Here is a 16054-nt window from a genome sequence, read left to right on the forward strand (position 1 = left end):
TTCTAGTTTAAAAAATACAAAGTTGTCATCCGTTACGTTAACGTTCCGTTCCCATTGCTGCAGGAAGATTTGCTAGTCCAAACATATTAGCTTTGCGTTTTCTTACACCCATTGCTTACATCTCCCAGTTTCCCTTGGCGTTAGTGTTGCACTTTGTGAAGCAGTAAGGAAAACAGGACGGCATCGCCTGCGCGCGGCGGCTGCACCCGCCCCGGCCACCCCAGCCCAGCTCTGCTTCTCGCTCTCGCTATAAGTAGTCTATAGGGGCCTGCTCCTGACAGCACTCAGCACCTCGCAGGATCAGGCACTAGGGCTAGTCGTAGTGAGAATTCAAGTTTTCTAAATGTTAGGCAAGAAATGATGTTTGCAATATGCTCAAGTCCCACCTGCTTTCGTCCTTCCCCCTTCTAGGTGTTTCAACCACCCTCTTTCCCCCCTTCATCTGCATTGCCTGAGGGACGCCCTACACCCGCTGCCGGAGAGCAGGAGTAGAAGCCTCCCCGAACGCTGCCCCGTCAGGGAGTCTGTGACACGCGGGACATGGCTGTCCCGCGGCTTCAGCGGCACCGGCCAGTTCAGCCGTAATTTTCCTTTCTTCCTCTAAAGAGGCAAAGCTGCTCCCATGTCAGAGGAAAATGGACCACTTGAGGAGTAGTTCATATTCATCCTTGGGCTTCGTTATAAATTAGATTCGCAAGTTTATAGTATGGGATCTCGATTTTAGAAAAGAAAGGCATACAGCAATTCTTCTGTAATCCTTTAAAACACACTGGTGGCAAGTCTTTCGCAGTTTCACTGAGACATTGTACACACTACAAAAGTGCAGGAACATGAACTGCCTTCATCTCGTGACACCAAGAACTGAAAGAAACAAACTCCAAATAGCTTCAAAAAAGCTATGAGCATGTAATATCATTTGTAGGTCCGGAGGATCTCCACTTGCTACTTCAACACATGCCACAATTAAAGAGGTGAGAGGGTATTTTAACATTGCTCCTTCTCTTTCATGAAAGATCCATTACGTTTTGATATTTCTTCAACAAGCACAAGGAAGCAAGGTATTTCAAACGGGTGTCGTTCTCCTGTTGACCATATTGACATGGAGTCCTTCCTTAAATTCCTTCTGAAGGAAGTTATGAACCTGCAGGAAGTTGGCTTCTTGGTCTGCGTTGTAGCTGGCCGCAGTTGTAACCTTCAAAGGCTCTCTGGAAAGGGTGTACATGGAAATTTCATTCATGGGAATGGTACTTGCTATCTTCATGCCAACCGGAGAAATGTCTCTAGATGGGGAAGGTTCTGTAGATCGAGAACTGGATCTGGACCTCCGCCTCCTGTATCTATAACTTGGCATCCTGGCATAAGGAGAACTGGAGGAAGTCTTAAGGAATTCCCTCTTGGTCTTAAACCGCAGCTCTTTGTTCTTCTCAATATAAATGTTCACAGCCAGAACGCCAATGGTTTCAGCCACAATAAAAGACAAGGCTCCAAAATAAAAAGACCAACCATAGTTGTAATGGTTCTTTTTGTCCTCATCTCTCTTGTCACTTGGGTCACCTGCGTTGCTTGATATGTAGACAATGATCCCTATGATATTACTTAGTCCTGGAGAGGGAAACATAGAATCAGTTAAAAGGCTGTGAAGGCAAACGTCAAAACTGTGTTGCTTTTTGAACGTGAATGGTTCATTCCATTTATTTATTCTTTCCTTTAGGTGAAGATTTCATTTATTTATTGAAAAGAAAATAGCAGGCTCACATATGGGCGCCAAGCAGTGTCCTTCTGCACATGGTCGTGGTGGTTCAAGGTTGCCCACAAAGATCCCAAAGGTCTCAGCAGAGCAGGATCTGTTCCCATCTCTTTGTTGCCATTGCGGGAACACAGCAACAAGTGGGAGATCGCTAAAATTGTTAGTGGGATTCTAACATTCAAATAATAATAAAAATACATTTTGAGCTCAGGGCTATGGCTGTTCACCTTGATCAGCATAAGTTCTCTTTTACCCTGATGAATTTTCAGATGAATGCAGCATGCTTAAATCTGGGCTTCAGGGAACGATATTAACAACATGGCTGACTCGTTGAGATGTTTCTGTGGAAAACATGCTCATATATCACAGGTGAATTTTTCTACTGTCATTTAGGAGAGAAAAAAAGCCCTGGGTGTAGGAGGCATCTGATTCAGTTTTTAATACCTTTTAAGTCGTGTAAAACTGCATGTTGTCTACCTTAGCTTCCTGAAATTTTATTTCCAGGAAAGATAAAAGCTTTTGCAAGTTTTACTTATTTTGCAACTTCAAAACCAGATTTGTATTTTAAGAAATATGCTTAGTTGACATTGCCAGTGCCCTCAATCCAGGTTGGAGTATACTGAAGAGAAATACCAACATGCTTTTCAATGGGAAACATAAGCGTGAAGCTTTGCATCAGGTCCGGATGCTAAATACGACTTGCTTGCCTTGCGCTTGCTTTCATTGGGAGTGAGTAAAGCAAACAGGATTTCTTCCTTTGCATATAAGCATGTTGGTAGCATAAACTTATCAGCAGTTTAAAGCTGTTTAGTCGATTGAGTGATGCAAGAAAAAATGCACTGAAGGGGCCTGAACTGAGGAAAGGAAATTCAAGAAACAGCAGAAGAGCTTGGGATGTGACACAGCGTCTTTCTCAAGTGGGCTCTGAGCACTAGTTGTCACTGAATGCTTTTAGAAAGCCCGGCCTTACTGTGGCCCAGCGAGATAATTTTGGGTAGCTTTGCTGCTCGAGGAATTGTCCTTTGCCAAGCCCTGGCTGCAGTTTTGCATTTTCAGTTTAGGACTCAATTTCGAGGAGAACATACCTGCTGCAACAAAAAGAATCCCAGCGCTGAGAATAATGTTGTTTTTGCTATTGTAAATCCTCCCCGCTCCGACACAAAGTCCTCCCAGCAACAGTAATATTGTGCTTAGGATGGGGAACACGCTGGAGGCACGGACAATGCCTGAGGGGGAGAGAAACAGAAAAACAAGACAGGTAGTGATCATTTCAGATGCCTCCCCGGGTGCCAGTGTGGAGATTACAAGGTAAACTTTCCAAAGGGGACCCAGGGTCTTGCTGGAATTGTCACCAGGTGTGAACTTCTAGGCAGATTTTGTTGAGACCAAGGCTGTGAGTGGGTAGTTGTAGCTAACGTGATAGGGATAAAGCAGCCGTGGCTGCACTTGCTTCTCCTTCAAGAGGCTTAAATCTTTGGTGCTTTCTCCTAGGAGGCCCCAATCGACATATGGGACACGTCTGACCAAGCACAGCTAAGAGAGGGCAAAAGACATCGTCACGCAGGGAGCAGCACTGAAAACTGCAGCGCGTTGAGCTGTGCACAAGGTGAGCAAATTGTAGCTTATAGAATCTAGTGCTTATGTTACCGGCTAGCACAGCCTATAATGCTTTTTCTCTCAGTGAATATTGAAGATATTGAGGCCTCTCCACATTCTGCAGAAGATGTTTTAACGAGTGTAGCTCAGATGTTTGTGTTCCGTTTCCTGACAGCTAAGTGGAATCATTTACAATTCTGTGTGTTTCAGTCCATTCATCAACATAAAATCCCTGAAAAAAAAAATTCAAGATACTACTTCAAGCCAGCCTTCAAAATTGGGTCACTGACAGGCTAAGAAGCAATCAAAAGGGAAGCCAAAAGGAGGAAATTGAAAGGATGCAGGAAAAATAAACAGGCAGAAGGGAGAAGAAGACAGTGTAGAAGCAAAAGGGGTCAACTTGGTATTTCCTGAAAGGGCTGTAGAGGAACTAAGTTATATTGTTATATATATATATGGAGAGGCTTCTTTGCGGAAGGGGAGATAAAATGTAGAATATAATTGTAGAAAACCAGATTTGCCCCCGTAAAAAGAGGGGGACAGGAGAGTGGGATGGAGGCAAGCGGGGCCAGGGATGTTGCAGGCTGTTGGAGGCAGAGCTTCGTCCCCAGCACCCTGGGGAGAGCGTGGGACCCTTAGGACCCATGAAGAGGAGAAAACCACCATCTGGCCCAGTTCGCTGAGACGGAGCCGTTAATGGCATGGTCCCTCCTGGGTGCCATCCTGCTGTGTGCCAGGCACAGCGAGCGGCGCTCGTTGTGCACAGAGAAGTGGCCAGATGTTGTAGCTGGTGTTTTCTCGCTCTGCGTTTGATGGCAGTGGTTGAAGTGCCATCTAACCTGGCTATTTACCAGGGCCACTGGCTGCACAAGGGCCAGGAGTGGGTGTTTAGCACCAGCATCGCTCTTGCACATGCTGCAGCCCCCCGGGACCCACATTCTGTACCCAGGCCCCGTCAGGCTGCTGTAACACACATAAACACCAGGAGCCCCCAAATCACTGGCTGCTTTTTAGTGACCTGAAAAAGCAGCACAGGCTTTAAAACTACAGCGGCCTTCTGTGTTTTGTATTTTTCATATTTTATATTCATGCTGTTTATAATGGGCTCAATTAAATTTAAAAGCTTTCCTAAAATGCTTTAGTTGTATTATTAGAAGGACCTTGCTAGACACGCCAAATATACAGTGTGGGTTGCTCTACTTCTAGTAATAAGCTCCAGAGATAATTTTTCTTTATTAGGTAATTAATGTGAAGAGAGACAAAACATATGGTTTTGTCTTCCTATGCAACAGTACAGGGCTTTTCCCTAAAATACATACTTTTAGCTCTGAAATGTAAAAGGCTGCTCATATGTAACATGTAGAATTTAAATATGTCTCCTGATACTGGTAATAAAATGACAGCATATCAAAAAATATTAAGAGACTCTGGTTTCTGTTTTCTCTCCCACTTTTTTTTTCTTGTTTACCGTCCTGTCTGCTTGCATAGGCTGTTGTGCACCACGATCTGTTCTGACACCTCCTTTCGTGAAGAAGCTGCAGCATCTGAGCTGCTCCTCCCCACGGGGCTGAGCGCGCCGGCTTTCGCCTCGCCTTTCATTCCCTTCGGAAAGGCAGGAGGTAAGAGATCATACGGGCTCAGCTTTGAAAACATGGATGCTACCAAGCCCTGGGAATAGGGGCACGAAACTGCAGAAATGCCCCTGGAAATGGGGGCCCTGCTCCTCCTCCTCACACTGTGCTCTTGTGCCGTGACAGACCCCCCATGTCCTCACATAACTCACTGCCCGAGTGAGCAATGGCAATAAGAGCAGCTTACATCTTATTGGCCGCAAAGGGAGATGTACAAGTGCTTTGATGCGGTGCTGGACGGGGACAGCTGGATTTCTGTTGCAGAAATGCGAGAGAGGAGCCCCTGCATCACCCCGCGTGTGTGCAGCGGGGAGGTGGCAGCCCCTGCGCTAACACATGAAAGGGATTTTTTTGGTTTAAGGCGTGCATGGAGTGGAGCGCGTTATCGTTGGGGAAGACTGAATAGGAGGGGTCTTGGATAAGCTTCTTTGCACGTATTAGTAGTCACTGTGGCTGTCATTTGTGTGATTTTCCAGGAAGAAGCCTGAATGACAAACATGAAAATCCGGACTCTTGCTCATCCTGTGACCTAAGCCCCCTAAAAGCAATAATTTTTTTTCATTGATTTCGATAGGGTTTGAACCGGGGCTTGATTCCGCTGGAATTTTCTCCATGGAGTTTTCTCCATGACGCTTACATTTATTTGATGTCCGTATTAGGTTGGTAATTGTGGAGCAGGCTGAAATGTAAAAAATGCTACTTTCAGGAGGACAATATGCACAAAATGAGGCCATGTGGTGTCCTCACCTACAGAGCCCAGAATCTGCCTGCACAGAAACTAGTTTTTCCCTTTACCTGACATAATTAAAAACGATAAGGCCTATTCCCAACACATCCCTTCAAAACATTTGTGCCAAGAAATGGGTAAAAAGCGTGATAGATGATATGGAGGCAGCAGATTGCCAAGGTGTTGCAGAGAGGGCACGGAAGAGGAGCAGCATCTCAGATCTCCTTTTAAGCGGGTTGAAAACATTCCATGTTTGTGTCTAGCTAGCTCATCATTCAGTCCCCATTACAGATGTGTATGAGCTCTTTACTGCTGGAGTTAGAGACATAACCTTTCAGTAATCTCTACTATCAGCTGCCTGCATTTTAAGTAGAACTGTGCTTTTTTTCTCGTAAAAGTTAAAGAAGGAGAGTCCTGTTTTCTGTACAGGCTATGAAAGGATAAGCTATCCTTTGTGGTGGGGAGCAGCTGAATTCTGATTTTGCAGAACTCATAAAGGCTTGAACCAAATTATTTTTCAGATCTGGATTTAGTCACTTTGGAAAATAGACTTTAGGATCATTAGTCACAAGAATACTTGCAATTTACCCCCTGCACTTGGATAGCGTGAAATCGCTGTCTTACTGAGGAGCTCTATGCTGTTTTCCCCAGATTCTCCCCTTTCTCCAAATAAAGAAGGCATAATATACACTTATCAAGATCCTACTTAATTGCTCTTTCACTTACAGTCCTTTACTAAAGATATTTCTTTCCTAAAGCTGACTTGGTATCAATTTAACATTAGTTCCAACCGTTTGCATGAAAGATAAATGCATCCGTGCTCACACTCTGCTATTTTGCCTTAGACTGAGCACTGAAATCATGTCACACAAGCACTATGACTGATCTAAATTGACAAGAGAAACGATGAAAAAATACCTAGGTTTTCTCGTAACTGTAACTTTCTAAGAGATTTTTTTTTCCTTCTATCTTAGCAAACAGAAGCTGTTTCCCAGAAATGAGCAGAAGGACAAAGTGGTTTTCTAAGTGTTTTGTTATTTTTTTTTCCTCAGGTAATTAATAGGAGCATAATTGAACAGTATTTTGACCTGCTGTACGCATGAGCCAGCAGCCTCATTCACTGCTCCCTGAAGCTTTCCCCACACCTTGTGAACTGCAGTTCCTTTCCTTTGTAAAGGGCATTTCTTTTAGCTGTGCTGCTCTGCAAAAGCAACAGCTGGGTAAGGGATTCAGTGCAGAAGGATATAACACACATTCATGCTAAAACGTTACTGTTATCTGCAGAAATCTTACTTTCCTTCCCAAAATGCACAGATTTCACTGCATGGGGAGGTGTCCCAGCAGCTGCAATGGATGGGATGTGTTTCTCCTCTACAGTGATGTCCTTCAGGTCCCTCTTGGAGCAAATGACCAGATATGTTTTAGAGAATGGGCACCAGAATCGTGTGAATTGCCCTGGCTGGAGGAAAGTCATGACTTGTATTTTCTGCACTCTGAACCAGATATATGTTATGACTGCTCTTTGCACCTAGTTTGGGCTAATCTCTTGCAAGGAGTAAGAATTGGGTTTGACTTTACAGAAGAGGAAAAGGAAGACTTTCTGTCTACCTCTGTTAAGCCTGTGTATTATATATTACTTTTCAACTTACGGAGAAGGTATTCTGAGCTGTCATGGTCATAGTCATTATCTTCAGGAAAATGGTTGATTCGGAAGCAATGTCCTTTGTAGATTCCTAAATGAAAACAAAGCAAACAATACATATATAACAGAACCATGCAAATGAGCTTCTGCTAGCTTTCCTTCATTTCCTTTTCCTTCCAAGTTGCATAAGCAAATCATTTGCCTATAGGGTTGGTCTACATTATTTTTTATGCCATCAAGAAACCACTTCTTAGGTGATGAATTGCAGACAGTCTGGACTGAAGCCTTCCTCTAGGAAGAGAGCTAGGACTTGGATTCTTTTTCTTAACAGTGATACTAATACCATTATCTTCATTTTTTTTTAACCTCTCTGTGCTTTTCTTTATCAATGTAGTACTTATCTCAGAAGGATACTGAGTTTGCAAAGCTGCTTTTTGTTCCTACAGTGACTGTTGCTATGGGTTCCTGCTCCAGGGCTGGCGCTCTGGCTGTTACTACGGTAAACCCAGTGACTTTATAGTGCTTAACACCTCTCCTTTCTCATTCCCAGAGAAGTGTCGGGTTCCCTTATCAGAGATGCTGAATGTTTTGCTGTTTGAGGCTTCTTCAATTACTCTCCAGGCCTGGAAAACAAGTCTGTAAAAATATTGTTGTTGTAATTTAAACCCCTATGTTCCCTTTCAATTTTGGTTCAGTTTTGTTGGACGTATATATTCATTTAACCATAAACCTGTGCAATAAATCACAAGCATGAGCAAAGCCAGGCTGGACACATTGGTTCAGCACTCTGTCCACCTGGGTAAAGACTTACGTTACTATTTTGCATTATTTTATATCATGATTATACATCTAGTCTCAGCTGCAACGTGATCACCGAGACCACAGGCACAGCAAGCTACGTGGGGACGCAAGGATTTCTATCCAGGGAGCTGCCTGTGGGAGTGAAGCCCTGAGGTGTGAGTGTGCCTTGGTGCTTTCATTATTCATTAACCAGGGCTTTCATGCTCAGGAACAGATATCAGCCAGGATGAGCTCTCTTCTGCACGGGAGTATTTGGTGCTTACAGTTCTAGCTGACAGAAGGATTTAAAAATCATCGGTTAATGCTACTTTCACAGAAGCCCAGCTGCAGTCTGTAGGATATAGCTGTGGATTTATTTTACTATCTATTACTGATGATTACAAAGATCTTCTCAGAAGCATTCCTAATCCATAAGATTTCAATCGCACCCAGTGAGCGTCAATCACAGGTCTGCCACTACAGTGCATTTAATTCTTGCAGTAAATGATGGATCTGTTCCATGATAACAGCTCGGGCTTTCTCTGCACAGCATTTCAGAGACTGTGCAAGACAAACAAGTGGCTCGTGCAGCATGGGTCGTGCAGACACCTGCACTGTCTGCAGGGCAGGCAGGAGCCCTTCAGTTCGGACCTGCTGCTGCACACATTTGCCCCCACAGCCCTTTGGTTGCCCTCGGCTGCTTTGCTGCTCCTCGTGGCTCTTGAGCAGAGCAACCCAAAATGCAGATTTCACAGATCCCAGCACTTATTTTTATGGCATTTCGCACAATGGATGTAAATCTCTCCCAGCATAACTGGGCCTCTGAGAGTGGGATGGTCATTTCTGTGCAGGTCTTCATCGTGGTACGGCAATTTAGAGGAACTATATTTAGAGGATGCTTTTTCTTCCTATTCATTAAAGAAAAATCTACATAGTTTTCTTGTAATTTCCTGTGGAAATAGGCTTGTCAATGACACCGTGCTCGTGTGGATATCGATGGGGTGAGCTCTCAGTCTGCATGGCCTTCCTTCCACAGTACGATTTAAAGCAGATGACTAATTTTATTGCAATGTTCTGTTTGAAAAACAGAAATATAAGAGATAACTGTGATCTCACAAGTTCCCTGAAACTGTACAGTTGCCAAAAGGAGAGTGGACTCTCCACCTAAGACTGCTTTGCAAACCTGCACGGTATTTAATACCAGAGCACGGCACAGACAAGAGCCCAAATAGCTCCTGCTCTAGCATGTAAAGTAGATAGAAAAGGGATAAAAGCCATGGGATAGAGGTGGCAGAAAAGGGAATGCCTCATATTTGGCTTCAATAACAAATATTCTCCAGGATCTGCCCAATACCTGCAGACCTTACAGGTCTTCTGAAGGGCTGTGTTCAAACGGGGCTACTGCTCCGTGCTCAGGAAAGGCTCCCATGGACCCACCACACCAGGACGTGGAGGAGAAGAGATTTTTTTCCTTCTTTGAGAACAGGGATAGTCTCTTATACAGTTGGGAGATGGAGTATTTACCTAGTACTGCTCTATCCACTAGGGAGAGATAAATAAACTGCAATCACTGCCTAACAGATACTAAAACACTGAAAAGCACTTCTGGCTACCTCCTGAGATTAAGATCTAATATCCCAGTGAGATGCTGTTAAGTGCTACTTCTTTTTTTGAATGATTACTGATATATTTTAAATGTTTTTAGAAATGCAAATATTATAATGCTTTTTTTCCCCATAATTTCATTCTGAATTTTGAGCAAGGTCTACAGGATTTGGGTTAGCGATAATGAAGAGGAAAATTTGCTAAGGTGGTCCTGATATTGTAAGAAAAGAGACTTGCTGCTTTCTTTCTTGCTGCTTGGTCTTTGCTGGTCCTTAGAAACTAAAACTGCTTTGTTAGTCTGTGCTTCCCTCCTTGTCCAAACTTGTCACCTACAAGGTTAGCACTTCCCAACCCCACTAAGTGTTGTTCAGATAACTATAATTAGAGTGTGACATAGTCAGATAATGTGGTAAGGGGAGGCATGTAGTGCCTAAGTCAACATTAAGCTTTGCTTTTTTGTTTGGGCTATCAGAGAACACAGGGGTTTTTAATGGTAAATCAAATTAGTGATGACAGTTCTGGTCACATACTGCCTCCCCCTTACTCTCGCTCAGATAATCCTTTAATTAAGGCAGGATTGTGCACGGTGGCTCTATTTTGTGACCAGTGAGAAGGGGTTAATGCTATGGGACGCCAGCTCTGCTTACCCCTGTTTGTGAACGTGCACTGAGCACATATATCATTGCTGGCCACTCCATCAGGCCATTTCTTTCAAATAGCTATTTCTTTCAAATGGCTGTTTCCCATGGTTAGTATTTAGTTCCCTGATGCACCCAGAGTGTTTTCACAAATGTTTTCAGTGCTGGAAGATAAGAACCTTTCAATATGTGATGATATTTGTCAAGGCAAGCTTTGCTTTTGTTTCCTCCCTCCTCCCCATAATTCTGCAACCTACATGCAACACGATCTTTCCATAGCATTAGTGTTGTGTTGTCATTTAAAATAGGTTTCCACCATGCAAGATGCTAGCAGCTTTACAGCAGAGGACCTTGTCTGCGGGGTACTTCTGTCAATAGCGATTTCTGTCTCTCTGCTCAGAGCATGAGCTTACGGAAGGCGATATTTGATAGCAGTGGGAGACACATGAGGATAGAGGGTTCTAGCCGGTCTCCCTCAGTCCCCATCGACAGCTTCTGCAGAGCTCCTGCTTGATTAACCGTTTCCCCTACCAGCCTTCGTGCTGGTGAGAGTGAGCAGCAAAACCCCCCAGGCTGGGGCTTGTTTGAGGAGCCTTCCTGGCTTTCTCACAGGATGCTAAACATTTGCAGCCGCCTTGCGTTCCCTGCCAACACAACACATTCCTGCACTGAGCAGCACGGATACTTGGGACACACATGTGCTCACTATTTATAGAGGCGAGCGAGGCTTGCTCTGCAGGGGTGTGTGTGCATGGAATGAGTGCTATGAATGTCAGCCCCCAAGCGCTCCATGGCTCCACTAATTACCTGCAGGTAGGCAAACATGCAGGGCAGAGCTCCAGCCCAAAACCACACTGACCAGCTGCTTTCCTTTTACCAACTGCAGGTCTTCTGGGAAGACTTAAAGAAGTATAAGGAACAGATTTTAAAGGTCATTTTACAGCAAGTGTGCTCAGATACAAGCGATACAAGCTGGAAGGAGCTGACAGCATATTAAAAATAAGGCAATTAGTAAAGAAACAGAGGCGAGTTAGCCCACTGCTTCTGCGCGTTGCATCTCTGCTGAATTCTGCGCTCTTGTTCTGGAGCAAAGAGCAGCAGGATTTGTTGCTAACGCTTGAATGTCTGAATGTTTAAATGACAACTTTGCTGAATTTATCAGCACTGAGAGGGCTGAGTGATGGATAACATCCCAGGCAACCTGCAGAAGAGCTGCATTCATGGAAGTTGACTGAGCGTGGTGGCTGTCTAACCAAACCCATATGTGGACCGAATTTCCTTAATGGCAGGGCTTTGCATTTCCCTTTGACAAAAATGAAGAATCTCTATTTATAGTGAGTGAGAGTGTGTCAGAGCTGGACTCTGTTGGAGGAGCAGAGAGACAGGTTTTTTTTATATATATATATTTTTTTTGCTTAGGAAGATTTCTGTGCTGACAAGTTCTGAAGTCTCTTGCAGTGTGATTTGAGCTGCAGTGAGCAAAGGAGATCAGACATGCCAGAAAATGTTGCTCTCCACAAAATTCACAGCGCTGAGTCTATCTGCGCACCACGTTCTTTGCCTTTTCAGCAGTAAAACTACACTATCTCAGTGGATTGACACAACAGCGAATGGAGCCACTAAGTTAACTTTTCCCCCTTCATTCTTCTTGTCATAAAATAATGCTTGGAAAGAGGAATGGGTGATGTGCCAACCATCCATGATTTCCTTCCAAAATTTGCTCCCTGGCGCTGATGGTCAAGCACAGGGCATTGCTGTTCAGAGCTCTCCACTCACACCATGAGGAACAGAATTAGATTTTTTTTCCTTTAACTTGGCACTTTCTACATTAATTTGTCCAGAGTTCGATTATTTCTCTCCTACCGAGCATTTCATAGACTTGGGCTTGACTTAGACAAGCAGGGCTCCTGTGAGCCTCTCCTAGAAGATCTCTAATGGTGTCATTAGGAGGGAAATCAGGCTCTATTGGATGCAGGCAGTGCGTGAAGCACTCCGCGTGCGAGCCAGCGGCTGCGACGCTGCCGTCACCGTCACGGCGAGCGCAGCACAAACCCTCGGGAGGTTAAAGGCACATTTATTGGGTGTGTGGCTCTGCGAGCAGCTTGGCTGCTGCGAGATCCCTGGGAAGGCTGCAGCTTCGCCGTGGAGATTGCTCTTGGAAGTCACTGCCGAGCCAGACGCTGTCTGCCACCCCGTGAGTCCTGACAGACAGGCAAGTTCTTGTCCGTATGACAGTTGGTTCGTATTTCTGGCTCTTCCTGAGAGGCAGTGCGATGCTGTGCGCTGCTCCTGCATGGCGTGGTTGCCGTATTCTTGCAAGGATAGACCTTGTTTGCGGAAAACACTCAGGATGTAGGAATATTAGGAGCGCAGGGCCGTGAGTGCGAGCCAGCGAGGCAGCACAAGCGAGCTGACCGCGTGTGGCTGGGAATGCCGCATGTACCCACAACAAAATCAACCCTGCTGAGTCCTTAAAGGGATTTTATCCTCACACATTTTATTCTCACACCAAGTAAAGCTCCCATCTGTATTTATCAGCCACTTTGTATGGAGCAAAGACTGCTTTACACCACCATTCTCAAGTATTTTCTGTAGGGCCTTACAATCTTTCAACCGTCTCGTCTTCACTTTGGTAGGGTCTCATCTTGTTCTCCTTTACTGGGTGCAGTATCTCCTTGGTGCTCAATAAAGTCCCCTTCTCCTGCCCCATCTTAGATGGGACAGCCTAAGGGACGTCTTGGCCCTGTTCCCTTGTTTTACTTTTCTCTTTAGTGTGGAGCTCATGCTCCACATTTCTGCAGGGCCATCTCTGCTGACTTGAGTGCCCATTTCGCAGCCGTAAATAGTGAGGTTCCCGCTTGAGCGGTTTGACCTTCATGTTGGGGACCCACCCTTTTCTCTTCTGCTGCTCTTGAGTTTCCCATGGCTCAAATAGGGTGTCTGAACTGACCTCCACCAGATTCAGTGGCCACTCACCATCGCCACTTGTCCCAAGAGCTTGGCCTCCATGGAGGAGGAGGAGGAGACACCTACCCCCTTGGGTGCTGCAGTTCTGACTTCTAGTTCTGGCATGAGCTATGTTACTCACTGATCAAATTTTATTTGGTCATTCTGCAGTTCAGGACGCAGCAGCCCAAGTAGTTGGGTGTACACAGCCTATAAAAGCACATCCGAACTCTAAATTCTTGCACCGGGAGGCATTCAGGCAGGTGCCTCCAAGGGCTCCCTTGGTTTTTGCTCACGTGGGTATACACAGCATCAGCAGCCAATCTTCAGCTGGGTGAATACCATAAAAGCAGTTGTGCATTTGTGTTTCAGTGTAAGAACTGAGCAGACGCAAGGAAGATGCCAAAAACTTCATTAAACACGACGAGAGCCTTTTGTTCCATATAAGGTTTTATCTGAGACCTTGAGTCATGTTAGAAAATCCATGGCAGTGGTGCTCATTTCCTGCAGCTTCCCCTCACCTGCACATGTGGGAGCTCATAAAACACATCACAGCGTCTGGCTGCTGTCCTTCAAATTCGCTTCAGTCATTACAAAACTGCTGCCAAAAGTACTAAGTGTCCTTGTGCTACCACAGAGAATATCAATAGTATCAGGGAAATGTAGGACAGCAGCAAAGGAGATAAGATTTGATGGTGTGTTATGCTTTGTTTTGAGCCACTTATTTTCCATTTCCCTCTTCCAAGTACATCGTAGCTGCTGCTCAGGCATCTCCCGTCGCCCCTTTGGGCATTGCTGACTGCCTCCTTCCAGCCACCTGCAATTTGCTCCTCCTTAGCCATATCCTCTTGTGCCATTTTGTGCAAATTTGGGGGATTCTGTGGCTTATTTTAATCTTCGTTGCCTCTTCTTACTGAGCATATCAAGGGAATGAATCTGTGTTTTCTAAGAAGAGGCACTGACGTGATGATCAGTTTGTGTTTAGTAAACCATCCGCACAGGGAAAGAGGGACAATTCCTCACCCTGAGTCTGTCTTGTGATTTGTGGGCAACGTTGGCTGCATTGCTCGAGGAACCTTTCAAAATCAGAGCTAAGCTAGCCCTGAGTCGTAACGCGTTCCCAAGCCTGGCTGAATCCCAAGAGACTGTCAGCATTCCTAGCTGTCATGGGGTTGTTAACTCACTTTTCTGTGTGTGCCTTTCCATATACCACAGCGGCCCACACTTGCTGTATTCTGCCTTCACACTTCTTCTCATCCTGTATCTCCTTTATCCCGGCAGCCCAGAAGTTTCTCTCACCACTCATTTCCATATTTTGCTTCTCCGCAACTTTGCCAAAGCTGTTTCTCTTCATGTAAGTTCGCATAATCGTTCTCTTTCTTTTAAAATGAATTCAGAAACTTGATAGAAAACTCCATTAGAGTTTTTTAGTTGTTTTCTTTTTTCATCCTTAGCTAAAATTGGTCTCTTGAATAGTTAGCTTGGGATTCACAGGTGAACGTCTTCATCTGTCATAGCTTCAAATAAAAGGCAGTCTCCAGAGAGTTTCCTGCTCTTTCTTACATTCTGGTCCAAAATGCCTTAATTTAATGAGGTATTTACTACCCAACAGTGCTTTTGGCACAACGTGTCTGGGACTAACGTATTATTCATGACAACTGTAACTATACAGCTGGACCACCTTAGAGAGCATGAGAAATCAGCAGTGATGGCCCATATGCAAGCTCAGATTGAGATGTGTGTTAATTTGGACCAAAACCCCACTGTTTTTCCAACTTTCATGACCCTGGCGTACATTCACTAATACTAACACAGCTCCTCCAGGCAGCCTGCTGCCAGTCCATCAATCATTATGAGATAAATGAAATGCCCAACTTTATGGGATGCAACTTTGGGAACAGCTAGTCATTTTGTCTGAAGAAGTATTCATGTGCTGCAAAATGACAAATTGTGTTTATTTTCACATTGTCAAACTGTGCTTTTTTTCCTGTGCTGGCACAATTGGAATCAAGTTTCCCTGAAGGGATAGTTTATTTTCTATCCATCTGGTTTCCCTTACTTCAGTAAGTCATCAGTTCTCCCTCATTAACATGGTGATCAACCAGGACTTGATGGGTTCACCTCTTATGATCACAGCATGTCCATAAAGCCTATATCATGGCTCATCACTACCTGGGGAAGAAATTTAAGGAAATGGACATTGATGTCTCTTCAGAGTCCCTAGTGGCTTTATAATTTAAGATGGTCACATCTGAGGAATGAATATTATCTTGAACTACTGCTCTTGAAACATACCCAGCATAATGCACGATGCTGCGTCCCCTGTGTGCTCTTCCACCTCAGCTTTCCTACACAAACATCCTGGAGCTATTGTCTTCTCATCCTTAATTTCTACTTTTAGACTCCCTTAAACCTTCACTTTTAAGGTTCTGAAATGCCTTCATTTCAAACAGGCAGGATAGCTGTGATTTGCAATTGCCATATAGCAGTCTGCAATTTAAGAAACAACCCTCCAGAGCCAGTCAGTAGGGAGAATGGCTCATCTTACACATCTCCTTGTGTAGCAGCAGCTTACAAGGTACCATGCAATAATTTCTCTTCATGAAATGAATTACTGTCTGCTCTAATAGCAAGGACCATCTCTAACCTCACATATAGGACCAAACTCTTCATGAACCACCTTTTGGCTGTTATCTGCTTAGCTCACTGTGTGGGCCATTCATGTCCCACTCGCAAAAATCT

General features: G+C 44.5%; 1 protein-coding gene across 1 annotated transcript in view; it reads right to left on the reverse strand.

The window, feature by feature from the left end:
• Nucleotides 1-466: 466 nt before the first annotated feature.
• CACNG4 (calcium voltage-gated channel auxiliary subunit gamma 4) overlaps nucleotides 467-16054 on the reverse strand; it is a 34371-nt gene continuing 18783 nt past the window's right edge. The window contains exons 2-4 of the mRNA XM_026046875.1: nucleotides 7351-7434; nucleotides 2833-2973; nucleotides 467-1602 (exon numbers count right to left, since the gene is read on the reverse strand). Coding sequence (XP_025902660.1) covers nucleotides 1064-1602; nucleotides 2833-2973; nucleotides 7351-7434 — 764 coding nt within the window. The 3' untranslated portion in view covers nucleotides 467-1063. The remainder of the gene's footprint in view (nucleotides 1603-2832; nucleotides 2974-7350; nucleotides 7435-16054) is intronic.

Source organism: Nothoprocta perdicaria, unplaced genomic scaffold, assembly GCF_003342845.1.
Source record: "Nothoprocta perdicaria isolate Ctin4 unplaced genomic scaffold, notPer1 scaffold_46, whole genome shotgun sequence".
NCBI lineage: Eukaryota > Metazoa > Chordata > Aves > Tinamiformes > Tinamidae > Nothoprocta > Nothoprocta perdicaria.